General features: G+C 31.0%; 1 protein-coding gene across 1 annotated transcript; it reads left to right on the plus strand.

Moving 5' to 3' along the window:
• Positions 1 to 336: 336 nt before the first annotated feature.
• LOTGIDRAFT_214411 (hypothetical protein) lies at positions 337 to 16383 on the plus strand (the record flags this gene model as incomplete). The annotated part of the gene is made up of 8 exons (XM_009054118.1): positions 337 to 415; positions 1843 to 1931; positions 2543 to 2610; positions 2932 to 3074; positions 13950 to 14074; positions 14821 to 14922; positions 15414 to 15472; positions 15961 to 16383. 8 exons carry the CDS (start codon positions 337 to 339, stop codon positions 16058 to 16060), a joined length of 765 nt encoding a protein of 254 aa, XP_009052366.1. The 3' UTR covers positions 16061 to 16383.
• Between the last annotated feature and the right edge of the window lie 1637 nt (positions 16384 to 18020).

An 18020-nucleotide genomic window follows, 5' to 3' on the forward strand; every position in this document is an offset into this window, starting at 1 on the left:
TCTGGAGTCAGCCATGTTTACAATTTAAGTGCAGCGTAAAAATTATATTAGGAAAATATTGTAAAATAGGCAGTTTTAGAATAAACGATGAGATAAAAATCATTATTTTCACTTTTGATTTAACTTCCATTAACATTTAAGAATAAAATAAGCAAATAAAACGTATTGATAGCGAATTCGATCAAATGAAAACCCGATTCCAATTTGAGACTAATATTCTTAATATGTTGATCACGTGATTATCACGTGGTTAATCAATCGGATCGTCGCGTCTGGATTTCACCATCGAGATATAATCTTCCCACACAATAAGAAATAACAATGAACAAACTGAAAATGTCAGCGCCGGAGAAGGTTGTGCTGTTAGCTTGCGGATCGTTTAATCCAATCACAAACATGCACTTGAGATTGTTTGGTAAGTTTTGATCTTTTAATCATCTATCTTGAATGGAGAACAATCATGAATCAATGACATGGATTTTACTGTGAGTGTGAGTGAGAAACCTCCTTCCACTGCCAATGCCAAAATTAACAATGTGGAATTGATAGGGCCTGTAGAACATATTTCTTAATCATACTCGATTATAACCTATAGACATGAGTCCTTTAATTATGCCTCAGTAAATCTATCTAATTTATTATTCTCAAAAAATATATTTTTCGAAGTACAATGATTTCCTGGGGAATGATACATATAAAGGATAAAAGGGTAGGTGAAGTTACAATACTGAGTTTAAGGTGTACTGAGTTTAATCAGCTTCTTAATATAGATATATTTTAGTAATAGTTTGGAAGGGAAATAGCCTTGAAGAGGGTATTTGGCTAGTAAGTAAGGCATTGAAGAACTAAATGATACAAATTCTGAAACTGATGGGGGATGGGAAACCCAGGCCAGTCAAATCTTTCTGTGTAGAAACACCACTTGCTATAGTATGGGGAACACTGCTTATTTGAGATTTCAATTTTGTATAAATGTATTGCATATAAGATAAGATTTTATTGCATATACGCCCATTGTGGGCAGCATACAAATATAAAACAGTACAATAAAGTGAAAGGTATAATGAATGTAGATTTAGTATAGATATCTGTTACTTTATATATAAAACAATGTACAGGTGTCATGGTCCTTTATAGTCAGATAACAAACTTGAAAACAGTACAATAATGTGAAAAGATTAAATGAATATATATATAATATAGTTATGATACATGCAGAATAAACATCAAAATATCAATAATACAAAATATAGAAAACAAAGTACAACTATCATGGTCCCTTTTTACGTTCATCAAGAGCAAAAAACACAAAACGAGAAATGCCTTTTGCTATAAATGGCGCTGTGCCTAATATAATATGAAGGGATAGGTATAAATTTGTATAATAAGAAAAAATGGGTGTTATATATTTCTCTCTGAGCTGACTGTATCTGGGACATATAGAAGAATATGTTGTTTATCTTCAACCTGATTAAGATCACAGTGCTCAGAATGCGGACATATTCTATTATTTACAGGGACATGTCTGTACCAACCTCTCTCTATTTCCAAAATGGGCACTCAGTCAGATAGTCATTAAAGCTTTTTTATGTTTTGGATTTTTTTATAGAGAAAAGGTAAGGTGTGGGAGTAGAAATAAAGGGTTTGACTTTGGCATAAGTTCGTAATTTGCTATGTTCCCCATGAATTGTTTTAAAGCTATTTTTGTTAGCAATTTTTGGATAACAATTACTGTATTTATTTCAGACATTTCATTTCATAATTAATATTTCCTAATGATGAAGATTTCATAAGACTATTAATGAAACTTATGTTAAATTGTTTTATTTCTCTTTATTACAGAATTAGCGAGAGATTCATTAAATAAAACAGGATTATACAATGTAATAGGAGGGATTATATCACCTGTTAATGATAAATATAGTAAGGAAGTAAGTGTATTCTTTGACTTTAGTTATTCAAACATTACGCCCAAAAAACGACAAATGCACCACTTACTCCCCCTAGAGCACCTTGTAACATAGGCAAGTACCCCCCTCCTTATTTGTTTTTACCTCCATTAATGTTTGGAACTTAAATACTTATCTCAGTATTTATATAAGGGCAAGGGTTTATATTGAAACTCTTCAGGAAATTCATATTAATTGAAAATATTCCCCAACTTCCCATGTTTGCATAAAGAGATGAATGATGTTTTATTATGTCATTTTTATTGCTCCATGATTCATAAAAGCTTATTTTTTCTGTTGTGTGTGTTTGTCTAATTTTATTTTTCAATAATAAACCCGTCCAGAATGTTAATTCAGGAATTAAAAAAAATGATATAATTGATGAAAATTATGAAAGGTGTATGGTGAGACCCTAAAGGAAATTTATATTCATTGAAATCAAGTCCATTTTCCATGTGATAGCATAGAGTGAAGAATGAAGAAATAGTAATGTGTTTGATAAAAATTCCAAACCTACGTTTAGTTTAATTGCCGTTTATCACATATCTTCTTAAGTCTTATATTTTTCACTGGTCATTGATTGATTGTTGTAGGGATTAGAGTCAGCTAAACATCGATGTGGGATGATTGAACATGCTTTAAAAACTTCTAGCTGGATCAAGTAAGTACACAGAGTTCTGATTGTCATGGGGTAGCAAAGTGAGCCAATAAATTTAATGTCAAAGATTAAGGAGACTAACCTGTAACAACATTGTGCTATTAAGTAATAGATGTGCCAGGGAACTTAGTAATAGGCAAGTAGAAAATATAAATATCACAAATACATATTTAAAAAAGGTTGGAAACCTCTGTACAAGTTCCTTAATTATGTTTTCCTCTGAGCAACATAGTTCAGGTTCTATATATCGCTCTGCAAATGATGTATTAAGCACAATTTTAACAGTGGACATACTTTGTTATTATATTGTATTTTCTCGTTTAGATTAGATAAATGGGAATGTCAACAAGATGAGTGGTTGGTGACAGCTAAAGTGTTGGCACATCATAGAGAAAAATTAGAAAATGAACATTTACCGCAGTACAATCATTCTCCTAGAAAAAAGAAAAAACGGAGAGGCAATGAAGGTAAGATTATATTTCAACATAGCTTATCGCCATTTATCACACAACACTTCTGTTCTCTTGTACATAACACAGGTACAAGATCCTCTATTTAATACTTCATTTATTTGATATGATAAACATCTTTTTCAAGTTGTTGAATATATTTTATTCTTGGTTAGGTTTGGGTAACTCATCATGATATCAGATGTCACAAAGACTAAAATCATATTCAGACATTGTGTAGCCTTAACTGAACATGACTGGCAAATATTTTTTAAATCTACCCTTATTAGTTCAATTTAGGAATATTTTGCACTAAACAATGCCTGTATGGTCTTGTCCACTAATATGTTATGACATAGCTTGCCAATGTTTTAGCATGAAAATTCACATTTGTTGCAAAATTTTCACTAAAACTTGCTTTTTATAACATGAAATTCAATCCATTATGGTATTATTCACAGCCAGAAATTTAAGTATGATTGGGCAATCTTTTCATTATAACAGCAATAAAACATCAGAGAAATTAATATCCTTCTTTTAGTGAATACACAATGGGCTATATAGGGATACATGCATATAATAAATAAAGGCTCATTCCTTGTACAGTTTGAAGTACAGTATAGTTAGAATATCATTTGATAACCTGCTGTGACTCAAAATCTATTATTTTGTAATAATCTTTACATTGTCTGATTTATTCTGTTATTTTCTCTTCAGAAAGATATTGTTTTTTTTAAAAGAAGTTTGAATACAGACATTTTAAAAAAAAAGTATATTATGATATTGATAAACATGTATTTAATGATTTTTGGTCCAGTTGTATGTGTATTTAATTATCCATCTAGAGAAGTCTGTGTTTTTAATTTTGTGGTAGTTCTGGCAGTCGGCCAATCTATAGCAGATACTGTAATGTTTAGAATTTAAATGGTATGGTATTATCATTAGGTTAGAGCCAAGACTTTTTGACTTTGCTCCAAGCTGTTTTGAGGATGTAGTTTGTATTTGAATCACATGACATTAAAGGTGAGCTCATGTCATTTGGTCTTTTAGGGTTCACTTAAAATCAGTGGTGTTTCTTGGAAACATTAGGTGAGGGGGCTTGGCAGGGGCCACAAAATATTCCAGGGGGTCCAGGAGGTAATTCTTTATCTATGTAAAATGAAAATAAAATTTTAAAGTGGGGGAGGCCAAAGCTGGGCTAGCCCTTTTATGGTGGTGGGGGGAAGGCATGGAAATGACACTGTTAAAATATTTATGTTATTCAAAAGGAATGAACCCAGAAGAAAGGTTCAATGATGTGACATGCTTATAGTTTGCATGTTTCCTTTGTTTGAATTCAAACAGTTGGACAATACATAGCGTAAGTTATTTGAACATGTTAAGGACATTGATGAATGCTCATATATTTATCTCCGAACATTGGTATTCAACCATATTTCTATAAAAGCTACAATGTCCTGCCCATTGTTTATGTATGATTATATATGGACAATATAAGCTGATTAAATCTAATAGTGTTTCTAGTCTATTGTTTTCCATTGTATGTATCGGTCAGGTTATTGAATTAGCTGAACGGTACCAGTAGAAATTATTATTGTCATTATCTGTCAATACATAATTAATAAATGATAACTCACAGTCATGACTTAATGAAGTATTTCATGCTCTTTGGTTGACTGTTTTGGTGTGCGCAAGCAGTATTATTGCCTTTGACTTTTAAAGTGACATACAGTGAAATATTCAAATAAATTCTGAGTAAACTTACTTAATGGTTACTAATTAAAGTTACAAAATAGTTTTGAAATATATTGTGTTGTTCAAAAAGAAACAAATTTATACATCTTTAAGATGGGCAGTCACAGTTAACCTTGATAGTTTACTATAAAGAATAAAGAATTGTTGAACTATCTGTTGCATCTTGTGAAAGCTAAAAAATATATGAAAGCTGCAGTTTTCATTCATCAGACTTAGATGAATCATGACATAATTATGCAGAGTTTTCTGGTAATTTTGTTCTTAACTTAAAGATTTAGAGTAGTCATTCTTTTTACCTGTTATCTATTTCAAATGCAGGGGCTTAATCTCTTACTTAGAACAATTTCAGTATTCTGGTTGTGTGATGAATTTTTTTAAACAAATTGAAAATTAAGGGCACCAACCAATCAAATCACTATATTTCCTAATCAAGGTTTTTTGTAGAATTGGGTTGCTCTTAAATCACTTTGTGATATTTGAACTTATTTCACTGAGACATGCTTGTATTTCTATCTCATTCCAGACAAGCTACCCAAATTGTTAAGACAATATATATTATTTTAAACCTGAGGCTATAAGTTGAGTTACTAGAAATGAGCATATAATCAATCTGAATGTAAAAAAATAATAAATCATTGCAGAAATGCAAATGGCAGATATCACGAGCATGTAATGAATTATTGAAGCCGATATTTGGTAATTGCCTTGATTAAATATTTAAGATCTGCATTTGAAAATATCCAGAATGAAAGCATGACATATGCTTGATGAAAAAAATGTCGCCAAGTTAAGTGTTAAAAACATAGGCAGATACTTCAATCAACTCACAAATCAAATTGATATTCTAAGAAATTTTAAGAAGTTTAGATAGATTCATTTTCATCAAATTTCTTTGTAAAAATTGATTTGCTGAATTATGGATTAAAGAAACCATAAAAAAATATAAGATATAATTTGAGTATTGAGAGATCTAAAAATATCAGATAATATAAAGAATGAAGCATCTGGCAGTTTAAAATAAGTTGATAGTGTTTAAATCTTATGAGAAGATATAAATATATAGCCAAAGTTCAAGTGACCTATATTAATGATTTTGTGATGTTGAGGTCAAATCCTATTGATTGACTAGTGAGAGGAAATCGTTAACGATTTTGTTAATTGTTATCAGACATAATGAAGATTGGCATCATTTCTAATAAATTCCTACTTATCTTTATTGAAGACTGGACTATATATATTGATGTTGGTGTGTCTTTCTGTTCAGACAAATACCAAGGTCTTGGCAATTGGTGCACAGTTGCAAACAGTCAAAGAAACTCTATTGATTCTGCTGTTCTTGCAAAATTGTCTTACTGCATATAATACGTTTCAAGTCGTGAATGTTGAACTGCATTGGACATGATTTTAACATGAAAAACAAGCATATAAAATGGACCTGATTTGGATTGTTGTCTTCTAAGCGAATTAGAATGTAACTGTTGATTTTAGTAACCTGTAGGCCAAAAATTCAGATGACAGTGTTTTCAAGAGTTATTGTCCATCAATGAATCTCTTCCACCTAATATTAAAAGCCTTATTGAAATAGTATAATTCTTTTATAGAATTAGATTTAGATTCTTTTTGAAAATTGAAATAAACCAACTTTGTTTGGAAAAGGGCAGTTTATTCCATTCAAGAGGGGAAGTGAAACAGAGAGCTCCTTCTAATTTCTATGATTTCTATATTGTTCATTTCCTTTGCTTACTAGACCTTATTGTCAGTCAAAATCAAGACTGTTAATTATTTGACTAGATACTATGGAAGAGACATGAGTCTGTTGAACTGATCTGAACTTATTGATTGGTTTCTGATTGGTAGTTGGTAATAGTCCAGTTAATTGGTAGTTGTTTAATGAACCTGTAGTTCCCCTACTGAGTTCTGCTTAATAAACTTCTGATAGAAAATTGGTTGTAATGAAAATCAATAGGTAATGACTGAAGAATTTACCTTGACTGTGTTTTAATGACTGCAGAAGGATTAGTGTGATTGATTGTGCATTTTACCGGTATTAAAAATCACTCACTTCAGGATATTGTGTTGATATCAATAGTGAAAATTGCCTTCAAATTATTTTCCTGTCATGGCAATGATCAGTTTAACCTGTAGTACAAAAGTTTAGTGCGCACTCACTACTACCTTGATCAAAGTTCTATAAGAATATGAGTGAAAAATTCAAGAAGACACCATTTTCAAAAAAAAGTCATATATATATATATATACAATGGTTCTTAACATATTTACTATCTAAACTTCTGTCTGGAACCATGGACGTTTAAGGCAGCGAGAAAGAGTTTCAGCTTGCTGATCCATCCTGCCTCCTCCATCTCAATGTCCACTAAAATTTTTTCTCATCTGAATGAGTTTAGACTCAAATTGGACACCTAGAATTGTCTAATTAATGATAACACTCAAGTTTTATTGTAAAAACTAATAATGGAATTAACAAAATGAAAGCTGAATTTTATGGAAATGAAACTGTATTTATTTCCTGTAATTTCTATAATGATGGTATTGCAGAGATTATATTGTTTAAAGGGACATGTTCACCATCCTTTTGACCAATCGTACCTTAGTCTCAGAAACGAGAATTTAATTAGCTAAGCTTATCAGTGATATATATATATTTGAATTGACTTAAGAAATTTGTAAGTAGACAAGAAGGATTTTACATGGTTTCATCCCTAATTTGTCCCTAAATTGGATGGAAAAAACTTCAAGTTTATCTGATAGAATGATAAATTTAGACCAGGCACCTTGTACATAAGGATGGAAAGTCTTGCATCATGTTATTATCTTGAAGTAAAGTAATTTCAAGATAAAAATTGTCTTTGAATAATAAATATGGTAGTTTGTAAACAGAATTTGAGGATAAAAACTGTATTTTAACACCAAATTGAAGGTAATTTGTAAAAGCCTAGAGGAGATAAATGTGATTATATGGAGAAGTTATTAAGTTAAGGCTAAGAGATTGGTAATATTGAGAGTAGCTGACTAGGTTAACAGAGACATATGGTGTGTTAGGAAGTTATAAATCAAGTTTCTTTCTGCCTATGAGGCAGTGTTAAGATTTTACTTAAGTAACATTTGGTCTGTAAGGGATAGTTCATGTCGTAGAACCTGTAGTCCTGATAAAAAGTAGTTTTACTGAGTTACCAGAGACATAGTATACTTCAATTTTTGATAGAAGCAGTATTTGATAGAGAAAGTAGCTGATTAGGTTACTATGGATGGAAGAGTAGGAGTTGACTCAAGTTACCTTGTTTTGTCTGACAGAATGACAGTTTGTGTATTGGAACCTGAAGTCGTGATAGAGAGGGTTACTGGGTTACTAGAGACAAATGGTGCATAAGGAGTTTATAAATCAAGTTACCTTCTGTCTGTAGGGTATGGTTATGATATTACATTAGTCAGGTTATATGTCTGTTAACGACAATAATGGTTCGGAGATGTGCAAAATATGTAGAAATCTTCTTCATGATATGAAGATGATGTTGTTTTGATTAAATTTTCCTTTGACCCTAATGTTGTTTCTGACTATTTTCACCAAAGTTCTTAGCTCTTTTGGTATTTGAGTTTTATGGAGTTGTCATTCTGTTAGAACTTAGAATTTGTTTTACTCGTTTCTAGAACTAAAAGTAATCAAGAGATGAGAGTTCTATCAGAACTAATGAAATTAGTCTCTGAACTAGACAAGATATTGGACGAGGAATTGTGATCTACTGGCTGGGCATTGATTGACCACTATATAAAGGTGACATATAAGACGTTAGGAGACGATAAGATATAAAGAGTATTAAAGATAAGTGAGAAAAGAAAGATGTGATTTATTGATTGATTCTCTTCTGAATGTCAATACCAATCAAATCAGATAGAGCTAGTGTTATCAGAACACTTTATTATCCATTTTAAATCATATAAACCTTATCTTTATTTCTTGACAAATACTCTTAGGACTCTTATATAATGTTTGATTCAAGTCAAACTTGCTTTGAAAATGTAGAATTTACATTCTTATCCCTTAAATGATACATGGCGCTGAATCACAGGATGCAGTTGGTGACAAGTTAAAAAAAAGCAAAACAGTATCACTGATACCAATAGTTGAGCTAAAATTGAGGGCAACTTGATTTGCTATTTCGGGGGTTGATTTGGGTTTTGAACATATGTTCAACTTTTAATCATAGCTGCACAATGGAGCTGAGCTGCAACTGACTTTCATTAAATTTTTAACCAACTTCCATGTAACTTCTAATACTTTTATCTTTTAAGTTTGAGAAGTTATGTTCACAAGCGTTGTCATTTAAAATGTGAAAATAGCATTTGCTAGCCAGAAATCTATTGACAGTTTTGTAGTGTAAATATTTGGGCTAAGTAGGGTAAGAAAAACTGTGTCCTGTCTTTTGGATAACTCTGTAATTCCATGGTTTAAGGGTTTGAGGTTACTATTTTTACAGTAATCCACCACACTTCTATTGGTTTTCCTGTTTTGAGATATAAAAGTGCCCTCACACATAGTGATTACCATTAACGGTTGTTTGGGAACTGAACGCATCTAACTACTCAGTAGCATGAGAGTTGCTTTTGAAATTTATAACTGCTATTCTTATTATGCACCATATGTAGCTCATGATAGCTATGGTGTGAGGGCCCCTTTAGATTTCAACAGTTGATTTATTTTGTTAATATATCAGATTTTCAATGAGTATAATTCATCTGTGACCAAATATATTGATTTCAAAATGCAGGAAACTAAATTCAAGCAAATTGAATTTTTTCTTTGAACTGCCTGTCAAGCTCTGAACATTAAATCATGAATTGGAATGGTTATAAAGTGAAATGTGACAGAAAATGATAGCAGCTCTGTTAATGGACAGGAAATGTTTAAGAGAAGACAAAATTAAGCTTCAATGACATATTGATTTCTTCTGATTTCTATAGAACCGTTTAGAATTCAGATCATATAACACAATAAATAACAGAATTATACATGTTATCTTTACAGTCTAGAAAGTATTCTGTGATAACTAATCCTTACTCCACATTTAGGGGTAGAGATCACATTAAATAACAGAACACAATTTTATGGTATACTACTTCTTAGTTTTATTGTACTGTGCATACTGGTCTATTGAAGATTTATCATTCCATTCTGGATAGATATCTAATTGGTAGAGAGTTGAATTGTTGTCAACTGGGTCAAAAAAGTTCTATAGGTTTGAATCCTTCTTTTAGTTCTGAATCATTTTTACCTTTTATTATCTTTTAATGAGTTGCACAAGAAGTTAAATTCTCTAAGAATATTGAAGAACTTGCAATTCAAAACAAGTAAAATTTCAAAAGCTATGATTTGGAAGAGGCTGTCCTAGGTAATTAAATTCATGGCTGGAACTGTGAACATTGTATAAGAATAAGTAAGTTGTAACCTTAATCGATCTTGACGAAGGAACATTGAATTTTCATGAAGTATTATGGTAAAAAAATTGATATTTATTGTTAAACACCATTAATATGAAATAGAAATTGTGTTTTATAACAAATGTTGTAATGTTATCTATCATTAAATCTCCATCAACTTATTGTTTCATCATGTTAAAACTAAACGCATCATTTGATAATGTGATAATAGCGTTGTTTACAGATCATAAAGGACTGGCTGTTATTATGTCAATGTCAAGGTTAAATTCAAATATTGAAGGACTATGGGAGTGGAAGTATGCTTAATAAACATTAGATACTTGAAAAATTAGGTGCTGTTGGTGCAGCTTAGTGACATCTGATGTATAAGAACGGCGAACACAACGAAAGCAGTCTGATTACCAGTGCGGTTCAAGGTCAGAAGAATCTGCATCATTAGAGATGAAGCTAGGCTATGAACATTGTTTGGTCTAAATGTTTTATAAGGATCACTGGTATTGACAGAGAATCTTAACCAGATAGAAGTATAATCATGCCTGCAAGTGTGTTCATGTCCTTTAGAGATCTAAACAGACAGACTTAATTACTCAATTCATAATTATTTTCTTATCTTGTTCTATATATATGTCCATTGTACATCTTTTTCTATAGACATGTCCATTAACATCAAGTGTAAATTATTGTCTTAAGGTAGACACATAAAACTTATCTCAAATGTAAGTGGATTTGATCAAAACAGTATGGAACTATCAATGTTATTTTTTACTCAAATTTCCTTTTAGGGGAAAGGATTTAATTTGTTTACTTTACTTTAATTTGAAGAAATGATTTGCCAGTGCCAATGATTTTGTTGATTGCCGTTATCTTCTTGGAAATTTGTTTTTTCTCCAATGAATTGTGGAACTCTTATCTTTAAGCTGATCACAATTTTTTCTGAGATTACCTTAGAAGTAAAATCAGGAGGGAATTACTTGAAACTGATAAGATTTCTGGTTGAACTGTGTCTCTAGGATTTATTGATTAGACTATTAACATTAGCTTCTAGCCTGGAGGTTTTATCACAGCTAATTACTCTTCTGGAACACTGTGTATCATGATGAAATTAGGATTTTATTCAGTCAATGTCAGGTGGGCTGTAACTACATCAAGGCAAATGCTTCATGCCGACTTTGACAAAAGAAATTTTGTTTAAAGAAATATAATATCCACTATACATATTGTGTATATTTGATGTCTACAGTAAACATGGTTACCATTTGAAGTCTACAGCAAGATTGCATGAAAGACCTCTTAATAAAAGACCTTAGTTACGGCCTTACTTAGTTTAGTAATGATTATGTTATGTGAAAGTCAGTTTGTAAAGAAAAGGAGACATTTTATGGATTTAAAGAGACAGATTTACCATCTATTTGAACGTTTGTACTATAGCTTGGTCTCAGAAACTGGAATGTTTTAACTAAGCTATTCAGTAATAATCCACAATTATGCCAGTTTGAAAGTTAAAATGACAACCTCTTTTCACATAGAGAAATAGTAAGTCAAATTTCTAGTTTGCTTTCTTAAGGAATTATGCGATTTTCATATATTTCTAGTACTTCTTGCGAATCTGTGTCTTTAAGAAACCTAATGACATTTTGTACCAGAGTTTGTCAGCTTGACATCCAGTATTTTATTATAGCTTATCAAGTTATTTCTGGTATAACAGAATGAAATATAGAATTTCTGAATCAAACTTTAAAATGACTGTTGAATAAGGTTGTGACTTGGCCAAGATTTATGTACCATATCTTCCAGTTTTATTTCCATGTTTCTGGCAGTTCTCCAGGAATTTCCAACTGGTGTGTTTTGATTGAGTTTCTATGTTAGACAAACTGTCTGTCTTTACTAGTATATTTTGACTTGGATATGTCTGTAATAGTTTATACGGAAACACTTTAATCTTCTTTAGTTGTCTCATTTGTATTTACAAATTTTACCTTTGTGTCTTCCACCAAATTCCCTTCATCTGTCAACATCTCAGAAAACTTTGATGGTGTAAAATCTTACAAGTAATTCAACTGCCAACAAGCTGTTAATGTGATTCTAAGAAACTATATATTAAGTCTTTAATATTTTCAATATGGTGCACAAATTATTCAATAGCACAAGAATACTGTACTTGTATTGTATTGATAGATTTTTGTTTTTTAATTTTGACAAAATATTACTTATTTTCAACACATATAACAGACACTAGGCAACGTTCAATGTCTTGACACGTTTGTTGAGAAATTGAATTTTATTGATGCAGTAACAATTACAGTACTATTTGGGTATTCAAGGTCACATTAAAAAAATCAGTGAAGTTTGAAATAAAACAAAAGTACAGCTTTTTTGTTCCATTTATTGAAAGACAAATTCTGCATCAAATTTTCCATCTGGTGAATGCAACATAGTTCAGTTCTATCATGTGATCAGTAAATAATTACAGGATTATATGATAATATCCCTTGAATAGAAACTTTGAGGACTCTCATCCATAGTCACTGAAGTTTTCTATGACATCTCCTGATTGTTAACTAAATTGCTGACTATGTGATATTTACAGTAGAATTATGAAATGTTTAAATAAAGATATCAGTGTTTATTTAGGTAAATACTATATTGATTGCTAGTCGTTAGTCTAATTATAAGTTGTGAGATTTATCATGATAAATATACCCTAGGGACTGTCCATTCTGAAATTCTACGTGTCAGTTAATCAGCCAAACATGATGACACATCCAATAATTTTCAAAATACATTAAGCTTGTGTAAGCTTGTTATTCTCTAGCTTTGCGTTAGATCTTGATGTGTTCAGTTATTAAAACTACTAATCCTTGTATTGTCCACCTGCTGTTCAAGGAATGTGATTTATATGATAGACTTTTATATTCAAAGAACTGTTTAACAAGGAAAAGAATCTGACAAAAAGCTGTCCCGATTAAACCTCTTTACAATCCTTCTAAATGTTCATCATTTTCGGGGTTAATTTTGGCCTTGAATTATGTAAATAGATTTCAGAAGTACTAGAAATGTACGAAAATCACATAATTCCTTATGTCTTTTGTATATATGGCAGAGTCTTAAGATAGATAATGATAGACTAGTATACAAAAAGGACTGTGCAACAAGGAAAAGGCATTTGAGTAAAGATTGTCACTGAAAACCTTTTAAAAACCCCTTTACAATCCGTTTATTTGGATGTACTCAGCTACATATAAAGCTCTCAGACATGTAGATGAAGAATATAAAACAATATTATCTGTTAAAGTAGATATATATGGATGATATTCAAGTTCTACTGTTTAAAATGTCATGCCATTATATATCATTACATTGTCTATATATCATGTTGTTTTATTGAATTCTATAGTAATAGATAGAATTCTTAACTCCCACTAGATTCATTTCAGAAATAAAATAATAATAAAGTTAGGTGTCATACATGTTCTGTGTCATGCGTATATTTACCCATTTCAATGCCATTTTTCCTAGGTCTCAAGGTACTGTCTCACCATAGCGATTATAGTGGTGATGGCTTACATTTTTGAGATATTATATAAAGTCAACTGCTCATATTTTAATTTGAATCATTCATGGATGCTCGTAGTTCAGACAGTCTCAATTTTTATAATTTTATGTTTTTATATTTTTTTATTTCAGTTGTACCAGAAGACAATACACCTAGAATAAATTTCGAAGAAGAACCAGGAGTCAGATTAAAGTTATTATGTGGAGCTGATTTATTAGAATCTTTTGGTAAACCAGGACTCTGGTCGCCTCAAGATGTAAGTTCATAGGTTACTTTTATTCAATGGCAGGTCTGTTGCAATACAATTGTAACGCAAATGAAACACGCCATTACACTATATGATGTTTATTAGTAAAGCTGGTGAAGGTAGGACACTAGCTTTAGACTTACTCACATATGGATTTTTCTAAATTTCTAGTTGAATATTTATTGAGAATTGAATATAACAGAATTGAAAGAAACAATTATAATTTCTATTTTCTAAATACAGGCGCTTGTGCACTAACAATGTTACATTTTTTGACGTTAAGATTAAATTGTTACTGCTATACATTAGAGCTACACCTTTCAGTCTCAGCTTTAATGCCAACTGTCTCGGATTATATATTGTTTTATTTAACAATTTTCTTTCACCTGATGACATCACTTTTCAATTGGGCTGAAAGAACAGAGAAAGTAGCATTACAAGTAAAAAGTTGATGCTCTCACAAAAATATCAAAGGCAAATGAATATTTTGATATTGAAATAATGCACTTCCTTTTTCTGATCTTATACAATAAGGATTGTTTGAGGGAAAACTGTAAAAAAAAACTCACAACATGGGTTGGTCAATTTGCTCTCAGTGGGATATCAGGTTGTTGCTGATCTCGAGACAATAATTTTATATACATAACTTATGTTTGAGGAAAATGTTATATACCAGGTTTTTACTCTAAACTTATATATGTGGTGAATCCTAGGATAATGTTGATATAAAGCACTGAAACCCGGTTTTTTTTCAGATCGAAGATATTTTACAGAATTATGGTTTAGTTTGTGTTACAAGATGTGGAACTGATCCTTCCAAGTTTATTTACGAATCTGATGTCTTAAGTAAAAATCAGGTAAATTTGTAGAAGATGAATAAACATTTTGTGCAAAGGATCTGCTTTGATGAAGTTGACACTTGACTCCTCTCTACACAATGTCAAGCTATTATAAACTTCGTCTTATACCTTGACCTTTCTTGTATGACCGGATCCAATTTGATTGAATTTTATAATAGCTATACAGCATAATCACAGCCCTCGACAGAAAGGCCTTAAACATTATGGCTTATTGTTTAAACACTGTCAACTGTGATATACTGTACATGTATTCGCTAACATACAATCCAACCAAATGCAAAAAATGTGACTATTGCAGTCAAGGTATAAGAAGAAATTCATAATAGCTTGACATTGTGAAGATGGGTAACAGTATGCTCACCGAGGCTTCTGTTTGGTTGTCTTTTTATAACAATGACTTCTTCGTAGCTTAAGGAACCATTCTTTATATCAATTCCCTCAAAGTTAGTAAGTTTGTGTTTTAATCAACACTCAATTGCATTTTTTAGAACTATATTCATCTAGTTACAGAATGGATATTTAATGATATAAGTGCTACAAAAATAAGGTAAGCTTTCTTATAGCAATACAACACATTGTTTCAGAACATTTAAAGGGATTGTAAAGAGGTCTTCTAAGATTTTTATATGTATCGGGAACACTGATAGCATCAATTTGCACTATTCTATTTTTCAATCAGACGTCTGTGGTTAATGCAATTCAACTTAAACAAAGCGTTTTATGTTGTCACTAATCAGCAAGTCCTTAGTGATACAGCATAATTTGCGAAAAGTCTGACGTCTGATTGAAAATTGGAATGGTGCTAATTGATGCTGTCGGTGTCCCCGATACACATAAAAATTTTTTGAAAACCTCTTTACAATCCCTTTAAAATGCAGGTATCATTCAGTGGGTCCTCTTGATGATAACAATGAATTCTAAATAATCTGATCATGTGGTGGATGATATCTCATAAAAATCGGTTAGGTTCTAATACCCTTATAAAACAGCACAGTCACTACATGATTTGTTAACCAAGCTTGTTGTATTTTTCAGACGTGCATTACGGAGAGGTGAAAGTGTAAAATATTTAGTACAAGATAATGTGATAGATTATATTAAAAAACATCAGTTATATCATGTACCAGATAAGTAGGTAGATCTGCCATCTTGTATTATTCAGTATGTTCAGTGTTGTATACACACCCTTGTATCCTAGTTGTATTTGTCAAGCTTGGTATTAAAGGGGTTGTAAGAGATTTTCTAGCTTTTTATATGTCTATAGGGGCCAATTTATGACTTCTATTTACCTCATGCAAAAAAATTTTCATCAGTTCTCCGTCTGTGCCAATGGTTCCTATTATTATAGAAAAGCTTACTCTAGTGGATTTGCAAGATTCACAGATATCTGACTGATAATGAAAATGAGTGATATATAGAGTTTAGAAAACCTCTTTACATTTCCTCCACTAAAAAGTGCAAATTGATTCTATCAGTGTCCCCTATACTCATAAGAAGTTAAGAAAACCTCTTTACAATCCCTTTAAATGGATTTCATCCACTTTCAAGATTGCTTCTCAAATGGTGTTAAATTATTTTAAGTTTTAAGGTTGGTTTAATATAGAGGTTGAAAGGGACTTCTTTAAAGTGATACTACGTCTTAGAATGAACATAAAATTTAAGTTCTCAAGAATGGTCAATATGAGTATACATTCATCAGTATATGACCTGGTGTCATAAAGTTACAACAGAAACCCTGTAAAATCTGGCAAATTGGAAAATTAATAAAACTAAACTAAGTAACTTATTTAAAACGCTTAATCTTAATATTAATCTTTTTTCAATAATTAATTACATATTTATAGATAATTACTAAGTTTTTGAATTTATCGGATTATATAAGGATCCTATTATGTTATTTATGACACCAGGTATATCTACTGATGAATATAATATGGTCTTAATGGCCAAGTTTAAAACTCTTATATTGTATGTTCATTCTAAGACATAGCATTCCTTTAAGCAAATAAATACATTCAGATCTATCAAAAAGTTTGTTTGTTTTGAAGAAGTTTGATTTTAAATATGTTTAGATCTGACAGAAGATATATTTTCCTATAATAGTTGAATGTTTCATGTCCATGGATAGATAATCATATTTTACATTAATTTATTGAGAAGAACACAATTATATATTCATCTCATATAAATCTATATCTATGCTTGATCCCTGTGATTTTATTTTAATGTTATGTTATACTTCATTGTTCATTATTTAGTTTTATAAGGGATTCATGTAGGTTAGGAATGATCTATTTTGCTGGTAGGTACAATTGTTGCATGCTTTCATCTTAAAGTTAGTCCAACGATCAGCTATTCATTATTCAACATAAAAAACTTTGTCATTGTCTAAACTGCTAGCCCTTTTTAGGGTAAAAAAATTGGCATTTTACTCGCAAATATACAGTAGTAAGTACAAATATCATTTTAAGATTGACATTTCACTGCCAACATTTGTCAAAGATGTGTTATCAAATAGCACTATTTAGTTTATAGAGACCATGTAAAGAGCTACATGATAATAGTAAAAGTAATGCAATTTGATTAGGTGAGAGCTACCTCATATGTCAGGGAGTTCGCCATCTCCCTCATTTACATCATTCAAGAAAGTGTTGGTGCCTGTTATTACAGGTTATGTAAATTAGATGCAACATGGATTTATTTTTCCAATTTTACATTAGTTGCTGTTGTATTATTAACTAAAAATAATTTTGTTTTTGTGTTTTTATATCTTTTGTTTTATTGTAATAAAGCATGTTATTTTTTTTTATTGTCTTTTATTTATTTATGTGTCTGTATAAAATCAATCTAGAAAAACTTGGTAGTTTGAAAGAGTGTCTTGCTACAAACCTGATGTTGAAGACATTATAAGAGGATTTTCAATACATTCATAACAGGCATACATTGACTTTAACAAGTCTTGAGTTTTCAGAAAATGACAATTGTGAATAGCAGAAATAAATCAGTTAGTTGGCTTAATAATGTCTACTGTTATGTTACACTGCTCTCAGTATTTCTTGAATTCTTCATATCACACTTGTTCAGTCTTGTTCATC

This window comes from Lottia gigantea, assembly GCF_000327385.1.
Source record: "Lottia gigantea unplaced genomic scaffold LOTGIsca_21, whole genome shotgun sequence".
Classification (NCBI taxonomy): domain Eukaryota; kingdom Metazoa; phylum Mollusca; class Gastropoda; family Lottiidae; genus Lottia; species Lottia gigantea.